Source organism: Podarcis melisellensis, assembly GCF_964234715.1.
Source record: "Podarcis melisellensis genome assembly, chromosome: 3".
Classification (NCBI taxonomy): Eukaryota; Metazoa; Chordata; class Lepidosauria; order Squamata; family Lacertidae; genus Podarcis; species Podarcis melisellensis.
Window position 1 is genome coordinate 62463902 of NC_138530.1, and position 19800 is coordinate 62483701.

A 19800-nucleotide genomic window follows, 5' to 3' on the forward strand; every position below is an offset into this window, starting at 1 on the left:
GGCTGGAATTGAGAGACTTAGAAAATTTCTTTTGGATTAAAGGGGACATATTGTATCTGAACTGATTGGAAACAAAGTATTTGTGAATAACAAAGTAACGAGCTGTTGGAAAGGAACGATTGGACTGGCAATCCCCCTGGAGGGAACAAAAGATACTGCAATGGCTGCAGAAGGAAAATTACTGGCAGAGATTGAAAGGATGTTTTTTCTCGTGGGAATTCTACAAGAACAGACTGCAGATATGAGCGAACAACTTGTGACCTTGAATCTGAAATTGTGTAACTCTGCTGATGACAAAAAGCTGGAAAATAACCCGGCAGCCAGAACAGAAGAGATAGTTTTGGAAATAGGGGGAAAGGAAGAAGAAGAAGGAGAGGACGTTCAGATGGAAAGTATCAACCAAAAGCCTGCAGCTTCAGAAAATAAAGGACTTGATGAACAGGACCAGTGTACCGTAAATTTGCAAAAGGAGAGAAGGACAAAGGAAGAAGCCCCTGGAATATCTGAAATACTGGAATATAAAAGAATAAACAAGCATGATTGGGACTTCTTCCTCAAGTTTGAGTATGGGAGACTGGCAGACCCTTGGCAGCAATTGCTATGGACTGATTCGGTGGAAGGAAAGAACAAGTATGACTGGGACCTTTTCTTTGAGTTTGAGCATGGGAGATTGGCAGATCCTTGGCAGCAACTGCTATCGACTTTGGCGGAAGGAAAGAAGAGGGAGCTTGGGATACAACTCCTTCGAGAATTGAAGGCCAACAAGCAACAAAATAGACGGAGAGAGACTAACTGGGGCTTGAGGGCCTCGGATGTGAGAAATCCGGGCTGAAACTGATTTTCAGAATAGAAATGTGGAAAGGGACAGAAACCGGGCCAGGGAGGGAGGGGGAGAGTAGAATAGTAAGAATTTTTGAGTTATGATTTTTTAATTTGGAAATGTTTTGTTTAAAATGGGAGGATTCGTGTGAGAGAAGATAGGTCGACCTTAGAGAAAGGAGTTAATGTGTAAAAACTTATAAGTAAATTTGAGTCTAACAAGAGATGCTAAATATTAAGAACAGAAGATAACAATATAATACAGAGAAGAGGAAATAACTTGCTGAATTAACTATTAAAATTGGAATGTGGGAAGGAGAGATGTGGGGAAGTCAAGGAAAGAGGGTAATGAAAATTATATATGTATTGTTTTTGTGTTTGGTGTTTGTGTGTGTGTGTTTGTTTATAAAAAATTTGAAAACTCAATAAAAATTTATTAAAAAACAAACAAACAAATTTATAGTTCATAGGACTAAAGGGTCTATCATGTGATAAAAATCTAAGAAAACATTCAATTAATACACATTTACCCAATAACTGTCAGCTTTGGTTGCAGCAGGTTCCCGGTCCCCTTACTTGATTTTTATTTTTATTTCAATTGTAAGAGGCTGCAGCTGGCAACCCATGCACTTTACTAATGTGCTAAAAAGAACAGAGGGAACAGAAAGTCCTTCTGTATCCCTTCATTTTGTTAGGTATTTTAGGGGCAGAACAGAATTTTTAGAATTCCTGCACCCTAGGTATCACCGTTTTCCTTTATCAACATAACTAGGAACAAACAAGATGGGCAGAAGGGCCAACATGATTGTTCCAAATGTAGAATCCAACACAATCTAAATGCTTAGAACATGTATATGCTCAATGATTTAATGACCTGTTAGAGATCTCCAAATTTCAGAAATGAATGCCAAACACCCAAAGGATCATTTCACGTGCAGCTGGCTTAGTTAGGATTGTTGTCTACATCATTCTCAAGAAGTTATTTTCAGTTTTAAAGTACCCCAGCAGTGTATTAAATGTTGTCGTCAGATAATTTACGAGTAACTTTGTTAACACGGTACATGAGGCTGTTATTTACAAATATTAGAAAATAATCAACAAAATTATCTTAGAATTTCAGATTATCATTCATTTAAACAACAGACAGCTATCGTAACTGTAATGAAAGAGTTTATCAGGTGACATGAAGTTTCACTCAAGATACTTATCACATAAGTTAAGAAATACATAGATTCTGAATTGGTTCAAAGATAACACTAAAGAGCAAGGAAGGACAATAGGTGACTGACCTGGCATTTGGTATGAATATGGTGTCTGGCCTGGCTGTGGTGTGGAGAATCCTGGGCTGTAACTAAGGCACCCGGACTGCAAGGGTGATTGCGTTTGTGAAAGTCCACTTTCTGTCTTGATGCCTGGCAACATTACACCCAAATCTGCATAAGAAATTAATTTTCATCTGATTCTTATAGATGGGGGGGAAAGCACAGCAGTTCCATGATGTCAAAAATACTTGGAATAAGAATAAAGTACAACTTGAGGTCAAATACCGTAAGTGGGTAAACTGTAAGGTTGCCCAGTCTGTGAATAGGCTGTATACACTGCTGGCTGCTGCATTCCTGAATACTGGGTCTGACTGGCATAGGCAGACATTGTCTGTGCTGCTGGAGTAGAAAGAATATGTGGATAGGGCCTAGAGAACAGGGGGGGAAATATCATCACAAGTGACAATATATACATATCAAGTTTATTCAAACAAATAGACAATCCCACATATTCTCATTCCTCCTCCTCACAATTATTCATGAAGGCAAACTGGAAGAAAGTCAGAACCAGCAGAATCAATATGAACCTTGAAAAGCACACAGAGCTGAGGGAGAAAGAAGGAAAGACTGTCATTCTTTAAACTTTCCTCTTCAAGTCTATGTACATTTCAGGGAAGCCCAAGCCATGAATAAAAGTGAAAATCTGAACCATGTGATTCTATGTCTATTAGAATGTGGGATTTCTATGTGACCACGAATATTGAATTCCCTTTTTTCTTAAAAGTCTCTTTTTAAAAAACACTCCACTGGATCTAGTCTGAGCATTTATTTAATGCACAGTGAACGAAGGGACAGAGAAGATAGCAGAAATGATGCTCATAAACCCAAAGTCCACTCCCAATCTCAACATATATCTACATAAGAGGTATGGTATAAACAATAGCTGAATAGTGGCAGCAAGATCAGTAAACTGCTATACTTATCAGTCTACCACATGTGAGCATGTAATAAAAGACTGTCCTCAAGTTCAAGTCATCACAGAGTGGGACTAACCAAACATCACTGAAAATACTTGAAGCATTTAACTAAAAATGCACATTACACAAAACCACCCACTTTTTTCTTCTTAAAAGGAATTACAAACATATTTCAAAATGCATACTTTATACTGAATGGTTAATAATTAAAATGAAATTTAATTAACATGAATACACAGAAAAGCTGATTTAAATGAAACATACCCTTTAAAATCCATGATTAAATATGTTATTAATTTCATTTATTTTTCATTTCAGCTTTCTTTTTTAAACTACTCTCACATTGTTGGCATACGTTTTTCCTACATAAAATGCAACATATTACACTTTAAGTAATAGATTATTAAAATAAAGCTAAACTGTGATGACTTTATATGTAACGACTACCATATCATAGTTAAATTGTTCTTTTCCACACTAAAGCCAACACTGCAAATAAAAAATTAACTATCATTATTACTTTAAGCTACTATGGGTTGCACACAATAGTGTCCTTCACACAGACACAACTTTTTGATCCAGCAGAGGCTTCTGCCAGTGGAACAGAGAGGAAGGCAATTTTTACCAATTCTCCTCCTTAAGATCCTGGTCTGCTCCAATGAGTCTGCTAACCTTCTCAAGTAGATTTTACGGAATGCGAGAGCTGCAGGAAGGAGGGGAAATAAGAGAAAATTGCCTACCTATTCTATTAACAGAAGCCTCTGCCATATCAAAAAGTCTTCTGTCAGAGCAAGGGACACTACTGATACAGCCCCATAAAGCCACATTGACTGTTATAAAATTATTCTGGGCTAAAATAATTGTGGCTTATAGGTTGAAACCTACTTTACAGTTATACACTATGAAGCAAGCAATAGTTATTCATTGCAGAAATACATTGAAAATATGTTTAAAGCAGGCATGTCCAAAGTCCGTTTCAGGGGCTTAATTGAGCACACCGGTCAGCTTAATCCGGCCCCTGTGGCAGTTTATTTCCTGGGGTAAAATCCTAAAAAAAGCTCAACATATTCAATCTTCAAAAACGGTTAACAACTTTGGTTGGCCTCATGGCCCTTCACTTCATCAAATCTGGCCCTCTTTGAAAAAAGTTTGGACACCACTGGTTTAGAGGAATCTTATATCTTGATTTCCGTTGCTAAAGAAGTTACAAAAATTCCTTTGGTATCCATTGAACTGAATGACCACTCAGATTACATAAAATGCATTTTATATAAAACAAAACAGTTACTTTTAATACTCTTTAAATAAATGACCTAAAATAAATGATATGCAGTAATATGTAAGAAGGTGCATGCTCACTAACTTGGAAGAATATAGCTGAGGTGAATACTGATGTGATGATCTTGGACTGTAGCCACTACTTGTTATTACTGCAAAAAACCAAGAGTACAGAATGTTCAATGTATGAGAATATTTGGAGCCAACAAAGTACCATATTTTTCTGCCCACGCAAGAACCCAAATCCAAGCCACCCACGGCAGAGGCTGAGCCCAAACCCATGAATTCTCTATCAACGTATAAGAGAACCCCCAACTTTTGGCCAATTTTTTATAGCAAAAAAAATTTGTCTTATACACAGAAAAATACGGTATTTTATAAACAATATAAAAACTGTTGAATCAAAGTATGACTGCTCTGATCAAAGTTGCTATGAATCAGACAACATTTAAACAGCTATGTTCTATATTTTTATCTAGAAACCCAGCATGAATAAAAGTCACTGAGTATGATATCCAATATTCTGTTCCATCACTCCTGCACAACTGGTGACCCACAAATGCAGCCCACCAGCCTCGCAAGGTGGCCTAACAAGGGTATGGTATACTTGTTATGTTTACTGATGGGGACTTCAAAACACAATGTGTTTGTTTCAGATGCAACAAAGTTTCTCAAGTAATACAAGTTTTAAAGTAACATATTACAGTATTCAAAACACAAGTGAGACTTAAAAATAACCACTTGCCTAGTCAATTGTGGTGAGCAGAATTAAGAGGCAACTACATACAGACATTTTTAAAAAGCTGGCTCTTTTTCCTCTTGTAGGCCACAAATGAATAAGTGTGCCTGCCTATTTGAATGAACCAACCATGGCCTGTGCAGTGAACCATAGAAACCTCTGGACTTCAGTCTGGTCCGTTTGCTGGGTATTTAGTCAAGCTGCATCTCTTCTAGCCAGCTCAGTTGGAGTTGGATTCCCCACACTCACACCCTATGCAACCGACTTTGGTGCTGTCCGAAGGTGAGCATGCAGGCCAGGCATGACACTTAGCTATGGAAATACTCCCTCACTGTATTCATAGGATGACCCTTAACCTAGGGTCGACGAAGCCAATAATCAACCTGCAGTTGGTTGCTTGATTGAGGATACATACCCATTGTCTGCACCAAAGCCTACTTACACCTGTAAGCAATAAAGTTGTGGCCTATTTGAACCCAATATTTTGTCCTGTCTCTCTATTCATCTTCCTATTCTGAGCCCCAACCAGCCACAAGCTCCCTTTGCAATATTGGCAAATACTTCATGAAACTAGCATTTTCTAATAAAAATATAAATCCTTATACAAAACTGTAGGAACAATAGAAGTCTATTGTCCATGTTATTGTGACAAACTCTGGAGATGTCTGGGGTTAGGTTTGGCTTCATGTCTTACTACATTACCATGTGAACTTAAACCATACCACACCTACACATAAAGCATGGTTTTGTACACTTGGCACAGCAGAACCAGTGGCATTAATTTATTTCCCTCCATGGACTGAGTTGCAATTGTTTACCAAACTGGGCGAGTCATTCTAGTGTAGAGACTCCATGCCCATAGTAGATTCTGTGCTTCCAAGGGATTCAATAAGGAGAGCGTGGGAAGCCATGTTATGCATGCAATGCTAAATGATGAATGGAACTGCCATCTCCACCACAGTGAATGAGAAAACTTGCTTACATGGGAAGGAAGTCTGTGTGAATGGGGATGCCAGCACAGTTCTAGATGCATAGCAATAACTTTGGGGCAATTGTTCATGTGAAAGAAGTTTTGATTTGATTTTAAAAAATTGGGGGGGGGGAGGCTAGATAAATAGAGTCATAATACAAAGCTCGCACAAGAGATTTTTATTAATGCAGCGGAATTTTTAAACAGCTGCGCCCCAGGCCATATATCATGATCTACTTCTCAAAGTTAGCTGATTTTCAAAAGCTATGCAGGACAAAGCAGAGGACTGTAGTCCAAAGTAAAGTCAGTTTAGAACAAACAAGAAAAGAAAACCATTAGGTTCAACTGATTTCACATTTCTTTGGAACCTGGGCTTATGTTGATACTATTGCACGATGAATACATCTGATTATCTCCATTTATAGGAGGGCTGCCACCAGGACTTGCTTTATTTCCACACACCCCATAGATGTAGCACATCTATTTAATTTTACACAGAAAAAATCAAGTGGTCTAGTACAGTAGCCATCAACTAACTACGTGCCTATACAAAGAGTATATTTCTAGGCAAGTTTGAATTATGACAATCATATCCTATTAAAAATCTTTCAAGAGTACTGCCCAGCCTGGACTGAATCCAAACATTTTGAAGTTTCTTTCCTCTAACCATCTGTCTTGACTAAGACAGATGTGTTCCAAATATATGTATTCTAAAATTTTGAACCAATGCCTTCACAGAAATCCATACTAGGCAAATATACCGAGTATCTTTATTAGGCCATCTGCTGTTCATTCACTTTTGAAAAAGATTAAAGCAGCTCTGGAATTTCTTTCGTCTAATCGATCATAATTGTATTTCAAAGTTTACCCTTCTTCAATATGTCATAATGGTACTAGCAAACAGCCTTCAGAATTGCACAAACATGGAATAGTTCCTCACTATTTTGTGAAATAGACTATGGGCAGGATCCAAAGAACTGGACAACTAGTTCTAGGTGCTTAAGGGAGTTTTGGGCTTGAGATTCTTAAAGAACATGGCCCCACTATTTCACATGACAGCATGGGACCCTGTTGATCAAAGCAAAAATAAATAAATTAAATCCCAATGGCACATGAAGGGCTCTGAGCTCCCTAATGCAATTCTTTGGAAACCTGGCTACATCAACAAGCTCATTAGCTGAATTTAAAATTTCCATCTCAATATAATAGAAACTGGAAATTGGTCCTTACCATGAATTTCTGTTTGAAGAGAAGACTGGAGGACATTTCACTAATAGAATGACTCCTCCCACTGGACCAGATAGGCAGGACCTTTCAAGTCTTTTGCTTCCTCTTCCAGGGGGAGGATCCATTCCACCCTCAAGATCTAACTGGCAGATCTAATAATGAACCCTCTACCTCACAATGTAAGCATAGCCAGTGACCATGCCCAGTACAAATAACAACAACAGACAGACAGACACAACAGACACAGACAGCATTTGGAAATTATGTAATACCACACTTACACCCCTATTCAAGCTAGGACAACAAAAACGTATGAATCCATACTCCGTAAGACTAAGAGAATGTAGAAGGAAAAAACTATGTGTTTACTGAATGTGATGAGGAATTGGTTTGGAAACAGTGCTCACTGTAGAGGCCTGGTCTGGAACCTAACCCATGGTGTTACTTGGATGGTAGATACCATCACCTGCAGTATCTTGGCTAGGGCCATCAGGTCTTCTGAGGAATTTGTTAGTAGATGAACCACTGATTTTGACCGTTCTCTCTTGAGACAGGGACAGTGTTTCATTTTTTGGGTGTCCCTTTTGTGCTGAGTTGCTGTGAGAGCTACAGCTAACTCACTGTTTTATTTACTAGAAAACTGAGTGAAAGGAGCTCTTTCTTGATGCTGTTGTACTACATTTTGCCAGAGATGGCAACAACAGAGACTGATGAGTTATGGACCATTAGTGGCATTTGCTGGGCCTCATGCAGTGCAGCTATTTAGACAGAAGGGAAAGCAGAGGAAGGCAAAGTCTGGCTCTCTGGGAACTTATCGCCTTAGTCTGCCTTGAGAGCCAGAAGGGGCAGCAAGCCTATTTGAAACCACATTATTTGCATCGGGTGGAGGCTCTTTGAACCCCAGGAATTCTCTCTCCCACAGAAGCAGTGTTAAAAATGGTTTTTGGTTTGAGGCTGGCCTGGATCCCTTCACCGCTCCAGATAGCTCCTTGTCTTGTCTGACATTCAGATGTCTCAGTTGCTCTCTGTTGTCATGGGCATGTTGCTGCTGCTGCAAATGGTCTCCCCTCTTTGCTCACTAGGGTACATAAGGGATCCTCAAGGAGTCACTGCCCTCTTGCTAAAAACACAGGGCCATTCAGTATTAGGACTCTGAACTCTGCTACCTAAGTTTTAACCAAAGATTGGTTATTCCACTAACCATGACTTTTAACTACTTTATCAGGATAGTAAAAAGATAACTTAATTGTTATTAAGGAATTTTGAGTATGCATCCTTATTTTGATAAGAGTAACTGACAAAAACTGACTTTACAATACAATGAGTGTATTATGCCTTTACCTGACCCAGTAAACGTGTCAAGAGATCCATCTCCACTTGTTGTTGCTGTTGATTCACTACTGTTCATAGGTTCTGTTTTGACTGCAAGAAGAGACACTACATAGAAAAATAAGCAAACATGAGATTTTACTTCAAAAATTTATGCACAAGTTACCATGCAAACTATAGCAAAAATCTGCATGAGTGGATCAAAAAATATATACAAATGTGGAAACTGTTTAATATGATTCTGAGAATAATCTACTACAACACAACTGTAGCTTTAAAAAACCATGCACTTGCTCTCTTTTTCAAAAAGAAAAAGAAGGAAAAGCCAATATTTATCCATATATGCTTTAATATAAATCCAGTCTAGATTCCACCCATGAAGGACCATGGATAAAAAGCAAACACAAATATTTTGGGCAAGTAAAACAATATTATTGCATTCTTATTTTTTTAAATATTATTTATTGAATTTATATTCCGCCCTATACCCGCAGGTCCCAGCTCTTTATTTAGTGTCTTTTCAAATTTCTCTGAATAAATACACTGGCACATCAGCAGATCTATTCTTACTAAGAGGAGAAAGTAGGCCCTCAGGAACCATGGTTTTTCTAAACATATCTTCCAAAGATTATTCTAATATAATGAGATAGGATCTTTTCAAACTATCTTTTGTGCAATAAATACATGATCATTATCCATTTGTTGTGCAAGATCCAAATGCTTCTCTCAACATGCATATTTCTGTGGGATTTCAATTGTGATTGTTGCTTGCCTATCAAATCATCATGAAAACCTACTGCATGATGCCTGTGACATTTTGATGTAGTCTAACAATCTTTTTCCAGCTGTATTGCTTTATATTACTAATAGTTTTATGGTATGTTTCATTATCTCTCCGTACAGCAGTTTTGATCTTTTAAGAATACACATTTAATTTTTTAGAAATATGCTTTCTAAAGCTGACAAATTATCTGCTTTATTTTTAACTATTCAGGCTGCAATCCTATATGCTGTTACTTGGGAGTAAGTCAATAGGCTTCCTTATTATCAGGCATGTGTAAGATTGTGCTGTTATTAAGACTCAGAGGATGACATCCAATGTTGTGTGAAAAGATTTCAGCTTGAGTGATGGGACTTCTTTCCCTGTTCCTTACTGCATCCAACCTCACCCCACCCCACAATCTGCTGTGAAAGGTCTCTCAACCTTCCAGAACAGATTTTGGGCAGCATGGCAGGCAGCAGCAGGAAATCTATTCTGCCAACAGAGTCGTCCCACTAGTGGACAGACACCATTGAATTAAACCCAATTGATTGATTTTATGGTGATTGCTGCCCAAATGCAGAATGAGGCAAGGTGTTAATGTATGACATCAATCTCTGTGCCTTTGGTAAGTGGTGGCCTCCTACACTGCCATGACATTTTGAAACGTTTTAGTTTTTTTAAGTATTTTCTTTAGAGGTTAAGTGACTTACCAAAGTTTTACACTAGCATGAGAGCACATACACCTATAAAAAAGACCCATAGGGCTATCCCCAACTCCCTGCCAAATGCAACACTTATTTGTGGACCTTCTCTTATTTAGTTATTTGAACGCTTTGCATTCTTCCTCTCCAGATCATGGGAACCTATTGCTCTGATATATATATATTTAAAGCAATAGGAATAAATTGTTATTTCTCCATATCCCCTGTAAGACTTATCCCCCCACCCAGCCCATTTCTATTATATAGGAACATGCAGTTGCAATACTGTTGCTGGATTTATGTTAGCACAAGTGAAGTGCACTAAGAAAAACATATCATTTTTGAAAACTCTCAAAAGGCCCGTGGTTGGTTTATATCTTTCAGTTTTTATTGCAGGCTGTGAAACAGAGGAAAAGTAATGCTATGATTGAAGTTAGTGTATTTATAAAAAAATAAGCAACAGAGACCATTAGAAAGATAGAACATTAGTTACAAGGCTCTGTCTCACAGCCAGCAGGCAGCCATGAAAGGAGAATAAATTGCTTCCTACAATTGCCAGATTCTTCACACTGTGAAGTGTCAAGTTTCCTTCCTATAAAAAGGGGATTGGGAAGATAAATCCAGGTATTATGTTTTGCAACTCAAAGATCAGGGTATGGATTCAACAAAACAAGCATACCATGCATAGATAAACAGGCTATTGCAGTGGTTGGGGATGGAGATGGAAGACTAGGCTCAAATCTATGCTCAATCAATGAAGATCAGAGGATGATATAGGGCAAGTTGCTGTCTGTCAGGGCTATTAAATCCAGACAATCACATCTGGATACTTTTGCGTCTGTTCTTTACCACAGGGTTGTTAGTCAAATCTACTTCAAAATAGCAGCATGTGAGATAAGGGTACATTAGTTATTCAACTCACATGGGTAAGGCTGGAAATAAATCTATTAATTCAAAATATATGAACGTTACCTTTTGAACTGGATTGGTCCTCACATGATCTGTGTATTTTATAAACCTTATGCAAGTATACATTATTTAAATAAGTTTACAATCGTCAGCTAGTACGTCTTCCAATCTTCAATTCCATTTACCTGAATTTTTTTTAAGTCTGCATGTTTTAGAAGTCATACATATTTATCCTAAGCATGCACGTTTGTATGTATTTTTTAATCTAAACTACTCATTTCATTACTTAAAACAATTGCAATTGACTCCCTCTTATGCAATGTGCAGATTTTGGTACACATTTTTTGGTGAAAGATTGCATCACAAAGTCATGAGATTTTTGAAGGCCAGCTATGTTTCAGTACACACATTGGTTGCAAAAGTGTGAATTACATAGGTTTGCACTGAAATGCTAACCAAAATGTTTTAAAGTTTGCTTCTGAGAACTCACTTGCTTCACATCTACAAAAAAAAATTCATCAGTAAAATTTGTTTCAACTTAAGCATGAGAAGTTAAGCATGAGAAGTAACAAAAAGGGAATGCTGTGAATGCAGTGTACAGTGGTACCTTGGTTTAAGAACAGTCCAGCTTAAGAACGATTTGGTTTACAAACTCCACAAAACCAGAAATAGTCTCTTGGTTTGAGAACTTTACCTCGGTCTAAAAACGAAATCCGAATGGTGGAAGGGCACTGGTGGCGGGAGGCCTCATTAGGGAAAGCACGCCTCGGTTTAAGAATGGTTTTGGCTTAAGAATGGACTTCCGGAATGGTTTAAGTTCATAAACCGAGGTACCACTATATCTTGATTTCAGTAAGGCTTTTGACCAAGTCCTGTGATATTCTGGCAGAGAAGTTGGTAAAATGTGGGCTGGACGTGGTAACTATTAGGTGGATTTGTAGCTAGTTGGCTGACCAAACCTAAAGAATGCTCATGGTTCCTTGTCATCCTGGGAAAAAAGTGACAAGTGGGGTGCTGCAGGAGTCTGTCTTGGGCCTGGTGTTGTTCAACATCTTTATAAAAGACTTGGCTGAAGGTACTGAGGAGATGCTTATCAAATTTGCAGATTACACCAAACTGGGAGGGTAGCCAATGCCACTGAAGACAGAATCAGGATTCAAGATGATCTTAACAGATTGGAGAATTTAGCCAAAACTAACAAAATGAATTTCAATAGGGATAAATGTAAGATTTTATACTTAGGCAGGAAGAACCAGCTGCACAAATATAAGATGGGGTACACCTAGCTTGCCAGTAGTATATGGAAAAGGGAACTAGGGGTCTTAGCAGAACACAAGATTAATATGAAAAAACTGTGTGATGCAACAGCAAAAAAAAAAAAAAAAGCTAATGCTATTTCAGGCTGCATCAACAGAAGTATAGTGTCCAGATCAAAGGAAGTAATATTGCTCTATTCTGCCTTGGTCAGACCACACCTAGAGTACTGGGTCCATTTCTGGGCACCACTATTTAAGAAGGATATTGACAAGCTGGAACATGTGAAGAGGAGGGCAACTAATGGTTTAGGGAGTTGGATAAGTTAGCCTGGAAAAGAGGAGAGTGAGAGGACATATGAGAGACATCTTCAAATATCTAAAGAGCTGTCACATGTAAGATAGAGCAAGCTTGTTTTCTCCTGCTCTGGAGGCTAGGACTCAAACCAATGGATTCAAGTTACATGAAAGGAGATTCAGACTAAACATCAGGGTGAACTTTCTGACATGAAGAGCTGATCCACAGTGAAACTCTCCTTCCTTGGATGTTTTAAACATATGTTGGATGGACATCTGTCGTGGATGCTTTAATTGAGATTCCTGCATCTCAGGGGGTTGGACTAGATGACCCTCAGAATCCCTTTCAACTCTACAATTCTATGGTTCTAGGAAAGCTATACATGGATGCATTCAAATGCAGTGCCTAAACCATGTTTTAGTGTTGCATGCATGAACGCTGGTTTCATCAACTTCTCCCTCCCTTCTACATCTTCATCACAGCCAAGAGGAAGAGATTGTAAGCTTCTGCTTCTATTTTTAACTAATAGCAGCATATTTTTATATTCTAACCTGGATGAATTGTTACTCTTAACTATGGTTTAGGGAAACAATCCAATTCCAATTGTGGTTTATAATCTTGGTCGGTTTCCCTATACCATAGTTAAGATTAACTACAGGTTCAGGTTCAGACATAACAATAAATTCCAATTATTTGAAAACAGAAACAATCTCCTCCTCACAGTCATACCAAAAGAAAGAGAAAAGCAGGGAGAACACATGAACTCAAAACTTGTGCAAGCTGAACTAAATCATAGTCTGTGTCAGATATGAGTAGACTGCCAATTCTACTTCTCTGTCTACAAAATTTATGTTCGACATTTTGACAGCTGAATATTAGTTAAATAAAATTAGAATCTTAATGAAATACATCAGAAAAAGGGAAGGAAGAGAAAGGGAGGAAGAGCCTAAATACTTTAATTACATCTTGGTTTATCCACCCTAAAAATTCCTGAAATACTTAAAATACTTGTAATTTGGAATACATTTTGTGCAGATTAAACAACAAAAACAAGGGGAACAACTTTTCCTATATTGCTACAATGGAAGTATTTTGAAAACTGCATCAATAGTTTGAGAAACTGCACAGAAACCTAATGAGGAGTGAGGTGTTGTAATAATCTTGCTGTCAAGGGAAATCCTGTTTGCTTTTTAAAAAGAAACATGAGATGCTCACTACAAATTTGAAAGCGGGGAGTATATACAACAAAAATAATTACCCAACTCTATCCTGCTGAAAGGCAGAATAAGCCAACCCACCAGTCACCAAAGTTCAACCTATCACAGTGCGCCACTACAGTTTGCAAAACAATGAGGTTCAGAAGACGCAGAAACCGATTCATTGCTACAAGAGAAAGTCAGTGTATGTAGGGATCCCTCGTGGTGGGAAAGGAGAGATGAAACCAGAAGAGAATAGAAGGGGTAAGCAAGGAATGTTGGGAATGTTATGTGAATTCTGCAGAAAAATATAATTTTCCCTTAACATAGCTGGTCAGAGGATGCTGGGAGATTATAACATGATGGAACACAGCTCTTTGTATGGCAGTGGAAAATTAGCAATATAACTAGGAACTACAAGCAATCTATTCCCCTTGCTGCCAGAGAAATATCTGCTGCAGGATTTCTCCCTCTGCTGGAGAAATATCTGAACTTTGCTACAAATATAAACTTGAATAAGCCAGAAAACAGTTTATAGATTATTTCTAAGAATATATGGCACATTGACAATGATTTAGTAAATATCAATGTTTATAAGAAACCAAGTGATCTAATATTTCTATGGGCACACTGACTTGATTTTTCTATGGGCATAGATAGACAGACAGATAGGTAGATAGATATAGAATACATTAGAAATACTTTGTTATTGTAAAACATTACAATCTCTGTGTTTCGCTCAATATTTAAAGGGTTCCGACAAGAAAGCTGTGCAATGTCAAATCAAAAAGAATAAAGCAAAATATCATAGATTCAACACAGCAATCAAGAAGCCAGTCACACACATGCAATATACCAGGATTACTCATACTTGTTGCAGAAGAGGGAGTGCTGCAACTCAGTAACCAGTCTGCAGTGTTTAAAACAGTCATGTTGTCTCCTGAGAATTGGAATGGTATATAGTGGTTCATTTTCTGAATATCTGCTTAACATACAGCAACAATTTTCAAAATAAGAAAAAAAAAATAGGAAAGGAAATTCTCTAGACCATTTTCAAGGAGGACTACAAGTACTATCACATATAGTACTTGTTTGTGTGGTGCTTCTGTCACAAAGACACATAGAATAAATATTCCTGTTTTCAGTAACATGTCTCTGGATACCAAATCAGAAAAAGCCTCACACATACATCAGATTCCATTATAATACTATCAGGACACAGGTGTAAGTGTATTATCCCATTTGGACACACATTTGTATGATAGGGAGCATTATACATATAAAAATGTACTGATTGAATCCAGATTTTGTCATGCTTGAAGTAGTCTATTAACCAAGTGCCATTTATTTTAGCTGGCCAACTAAGCATGACAAAGTCTGCATCCAAACAAATCCATGTGAATACTCACCCTTAGTCCACTTGATATTGAATCATAGAATCTTCAAAAAATCCATCTCTGTTCCTCTCTCACTCACTCTCTCACTCATACACATGCACAAGCAAACCACCTGCTCTTTCAATTTTAGTGCCTCTTGATAATGGCTCATGCCATACACTCACAAATGGTGTTTTTTTCCTTAAGCTATACAACCTGACAAAGGCATGAAATTCACTGTTGTATAAGGCAAATATAGTATTACATCATTTACAACTAATTTTGTTTTTAAATTCCAAAACCATGCAAGTCTGACCAGTTAAAAAAATGTTCTGATCAAGTCCTGTATGCCCTGGTTCTTTTACTCATTGATATACGTCCAACAAGGGAGAGCCCAAATCTCAGTAGTACTTCACATGCTTTGCCTGCAGAAAGACTGAGAAAGACCTCCACCGTAGAGGAACCTGGAGCGTCATTGTGTTACAGCTGAACACTGGGCTAGAAAAATCTAAAGCATGAGTTAGTAAAAAAGCAACTTGGTTCATTTAAAATGCACCCAGGAACGCTGATACAACAGGTGACTCGCTTGTGTCAAGTCAAATAGGATGAAGTGGACGCTAAGCTCAGTACTTTATATATTTTCTCCTTTGGTTTAATTTTCCTTTTAATAAAGGTAAATGGAAATGAATGCACAAAATGTAAAGGTATCGCTCAGATATTTGGCTGAGTTATGCTTTGATAATCTGTGAGTTAAAATACTGTAGCAAATATGTGGACTTGCAAGCTAGCACAACAATTTTATGAGCCAACTAAAATTAAACAGATTTAAGAACATTTTTGTTAAGCAAAACACACACACACACACACACACACACACACACACACACACTGAAAAAAGCCTCTGCCTTACTCTTACCCTTCCTGTAATGTGTGATGACTTTGCTTATATGAGTCTTCTGCTTGCCATGCAGAATTTATGCCATTGTGAACCACTGCCAAGTTACTGAACAAGCTACAACAGCATAAAAATCCCCATGGCAGTTAGAAGTATCATAAGGAAACTAGCAAGATATGTTACAACTACTAAGTGGATAAGACACCACACTGAGGCTGCTGTAACAAGCAGCAGTATAACATGTGGGTCAGGCTATAGTCTGTCAGTGAGACCACAAAAAGTGCTGTGACACCTTAGAAACTCACTAGTTGACTTTGGCATACAACATAAAATCCTTAAAAGCAAAATAAACTTTGATTAAACATATTGATGTTGGGTTTAATCCAGAATTAGTCATGCTGCTTTTGACCCTTCACTGATTTCAGTTGGTCTACGCTAAACATGATTGAGTCTGGTTTCAACCTCCTGTACACATCTTTTTTCTGAAAGGTAATTTACTTTTAGAAATATGAAAATGATCCAAATTCGCTCTTTCCACACCCTAGAAGTATAATGAACTTTTAAAATTTACTCAAATGCTGCAGACTCTCACTAAAATTGTCTTATGAATGTCAGCACCTGATCGAAAGGATCACTCACGTCTTGTTTGGATGAACAGAATAGGCTCGGTATTTTTAAAATAAGAAGATTAAAAGCAAACACCAGGCTGGGTGTTTGGATAACGAGATGCAGGAAGATGCTGGTACAAATAGCCTCAGCAAGCTTAAAGTGCAGGCCAAATTGCAATGCAAGAAAAATAGTTGGAAGGTGGAAGGATGACTAACATTAAGACAGGTAGAAATTAATGGAGATATACTGGAGACAGAAGAGACATGGCTGGTAGGAAACAACACAAGTATGGGAAAGAATAGGGCATTACTTATAAAATTTTATATTAGAGGACTGTACCTAATACACAACTGATTACCTTACGCTATCATCCATGGTATATATCTTTCTTTCAACTTCTTCATTAATGTGCTGTATTGCCACCATATACCAGTTTGTCTCTAAAGATGTCAGAGCACTTTTTGTTTTTAAACTGAAAGAGGTAGGTGTTCACTCACCGCCTGTTCCATTTGTTGTAACAGATGTGCTGCTAAGATTAGATTTGTCCAGTTTAGAACTACCAGGTGTTTCACTGCTTCCCACAAGATTATGAGGGCTTGCTAGATCCTGCATTTCCATAGATCTATTAGAGAGAGAAAAGTAATACTATTACTATACTATTTACATAATGGAAGTGTGCAGAGAGGCCCTTTTGAGGCCATAGTAACTACATACACACTGAAAATAAACACTTTCCCTGATAATTAAATGCTGGAAAAACAGCAAGCAGTATCTTAAAATCAGCCTCATACCCAACATTGTTTTGGAGAGAAATCAGTGGAGAACTGGCAGGCCGAGGAGGAAAACAGGAGCACTCAACCCAAATCATGCTCTCCTGTTGGCAATGGCCACTGTGGGCAATTCAAAACATATTACCCAGCATCCCCTGAAACTCCACAAGGCCTGCTAAGTCTGTAACTAATAAGGCATGCAACCTAAAGGTGGAACCCTATGATCCACTGAGGATCTACAAGGAGTGCTGAGGTGCACTTGCTAATACCCTGTTTAAAGAAAAGTACATTCACTGGATATGGATGTGCCTTGGCATAAAGTATCTAAAATTAGTACTAAAGTGTGTAAATTAACAGTAAGGTGCATATTCAGGATTCATATATATGGTTTTCTAATGGCCCGGCTGCTGGTGTTTTGCACTGAAGCAGACAACTTTTCCTAGTTGCCTCAGTTATCATGGCTGCAACCTTTTCTTTCTGAGATCAATCTGGTGCCTGTCACCCATACACTAGTACTCCAATGTGCCCTATGTAGATAACCCAAAGACTGCAGCTAGTGCTGTTCTCTACAGCTTAGGAGAGGATATAGGGGTCATATTACATCTATATTAGGTCAACTGTACTGGCTGCCAATGCATTTCTCAGCCCAAATTAAAGTGTTTAAAGTCCTAAATGTATTGTGTCTGGTGTACTGAAGGAGCACCTTCTCTAATATAGAACTCGCATCATTTACCTACATGGAAATTGATACAGGTGGACCTTTTCTGCTTTGTCACCCACACTAATGGAAATCACCCAAAGGTAACACTTGCTTGGCAACCTTCCTGATCAATTTGCACAGGCAATTAAACTTTTCATATGAAGGCTGGAATGATCCCCCCTGAACTGTTCCTTCATTTGAGAACAGGGTGTTTTGGGGGGCTCTAAGCAACTTGGATTATTTCTGGAGTGGGGGAAGGAGACACTTAAAATTGGTCTTGTGGCAGTGACAGCAAACAAACATTTGGAAACTGGTTTGCCAAGACAGGTACAATTTGGTTCCAATTCCAAATGCAGGCCTTTTTGGAGCAAAGGAACACTAAATGAAAAAGACTTCTGTTTCCTACCTGCCCAATACTTATGCCAACTCTTCTGTCTATTGATCCAAAGATTCTATAAGTATTGTATTATTTTCTACTTTTTCCGGAGGTATACAATACATTTTTTACACTCCCCAAATAGAAGCTACTGGAAGTTCTAGGAGTAGCTATCATAGGGTCAGTTTTATTGTGAGGAGATAATACTGCAGATTTATGTTTTCATAATAGATTATGTTTATAAATTTAGCTGAGTGAAGCAGGCACACTCACAGGAAGTACAAATACTTAAAACTGCTTCAGTCCCAAAAAGGGTTTTCATTACCAGCTAGCTCCAAAAAAATCAAACCTACTTTCCTTCCTCTTGTCAAAACCAGAACTGCCTCTTTTTTGCCTGTCTGCCCTCCCCAGCAAGAACTTGCATTTCTACCTGTCTTTCTTTTAAGTGATGATTAATCAGCATTCATGATTAAGTGGGCAAGCCACTAAGTGTATAACTAAGAAGACTATTATAGCTCCTAAATATGTGAAATAATAATAATAATAAAAAACTTTGGCAAACGTCAGCTGGGAAGCCAGGTGTGCACTGCCAATCCTCACTGCCAGCTGCTCCTGGATTCGAGAAGTTATAAGGCAGCTTACTAAAGAAACAGAGGATAGCAGATAATTGGGGTACAGGTTATATAAATACAAACACATCACTTAACTTCCCTACAATTAGACATCAAGGTATAAGCACACAAGGCAACAAATTAATGTATGTGTTATTGAGAAACTAAATTTGTAAACATGACCATATGCAACAGGAAAGCTCATAGAAGCAACCACTATTTTTGAATTTATAATCAATATTATTTTAGTGAAACACATTCCTCTGCATCAAAGACAGACTCTTTCAATCCCTCATCAGAGAGGATTCTCCATTCTCTGAATCTCTCTCCCCCAAAAGATTTTTTCCTTACACTATTAGCACAAGACCAACTATATCAACAGAAGAACTATATCAACTGTATCTGAAGAAGTGTGCATGAACACGAAAGCTCATACCAATAACAAACTTAGTTGGTCTCTAAGGTGCTACTGGAAGGAATTTTTTTTATATCAACAGCCTATTTCTAGTCATCCTGAATAATGTAACTAAGGTATATTATGTGTAGCCCAATGCAGTTTTTTTCTGGCTTTCTACAATATGTGGTAAGAGCATGAATGAAACATACCACACAAAAGCCCACACACAACTACCTCTCAAAATTCTTTTCATTTCGCCCTCCTGCTGCTGCACCCTGTGCCACATCTCATTCCACTGCAGTAGGCAGCTGAGGATGCCCCTTATAGGATGGATTGGACAAAGTG

The 19800-nt window shown here is 38.0% G+C and overlaps 1 protein-coding gene across 20 annotated transcripts in view; it reads right to left on the reverse strand.

Moving 5' to 3' along the window:
• Positions 1-19800, reverse strand: part of EYA4 (EYA transcriptional coactivator and phosphatase 4) — a 108278-nt gene that overhangs the window by 32129 nt on the left and 56349 nt on the right. For 12 of the 20 annotated variants that reach the window (XM_081907126.1, XM_081907125.1, XM_081907124.1 and 9 more), the window contains 6 exons: positions 17099-17223; positions 14593-14661; positions 8614-8709; positions 4422-4488; positions 2367-2509; positions 2109-2252 (listed from right to left, as the gene is read on the reverse strand). In XM_081907126.1, coding sequence (XP_081763252.1) covers positions 2109-2252; positions 2367-2509; positions 4422-4488; positions 8614-8709; positions 14593-14661; positions 17099-17223 — 644 coding nt within the window. The remainder of the gene's footprint in view (positions 1-2108; positions 2253-2366; positions 2510-4421; positions 4489-8613; positions 8710-14592; positions 14662-17098; positions 17224-19800) is intronic. The other 8 variants (XM_081907131.1, XM_081907132.1, XM_081907130.1 and 5 more) reach the window with 3 other exon arrangements.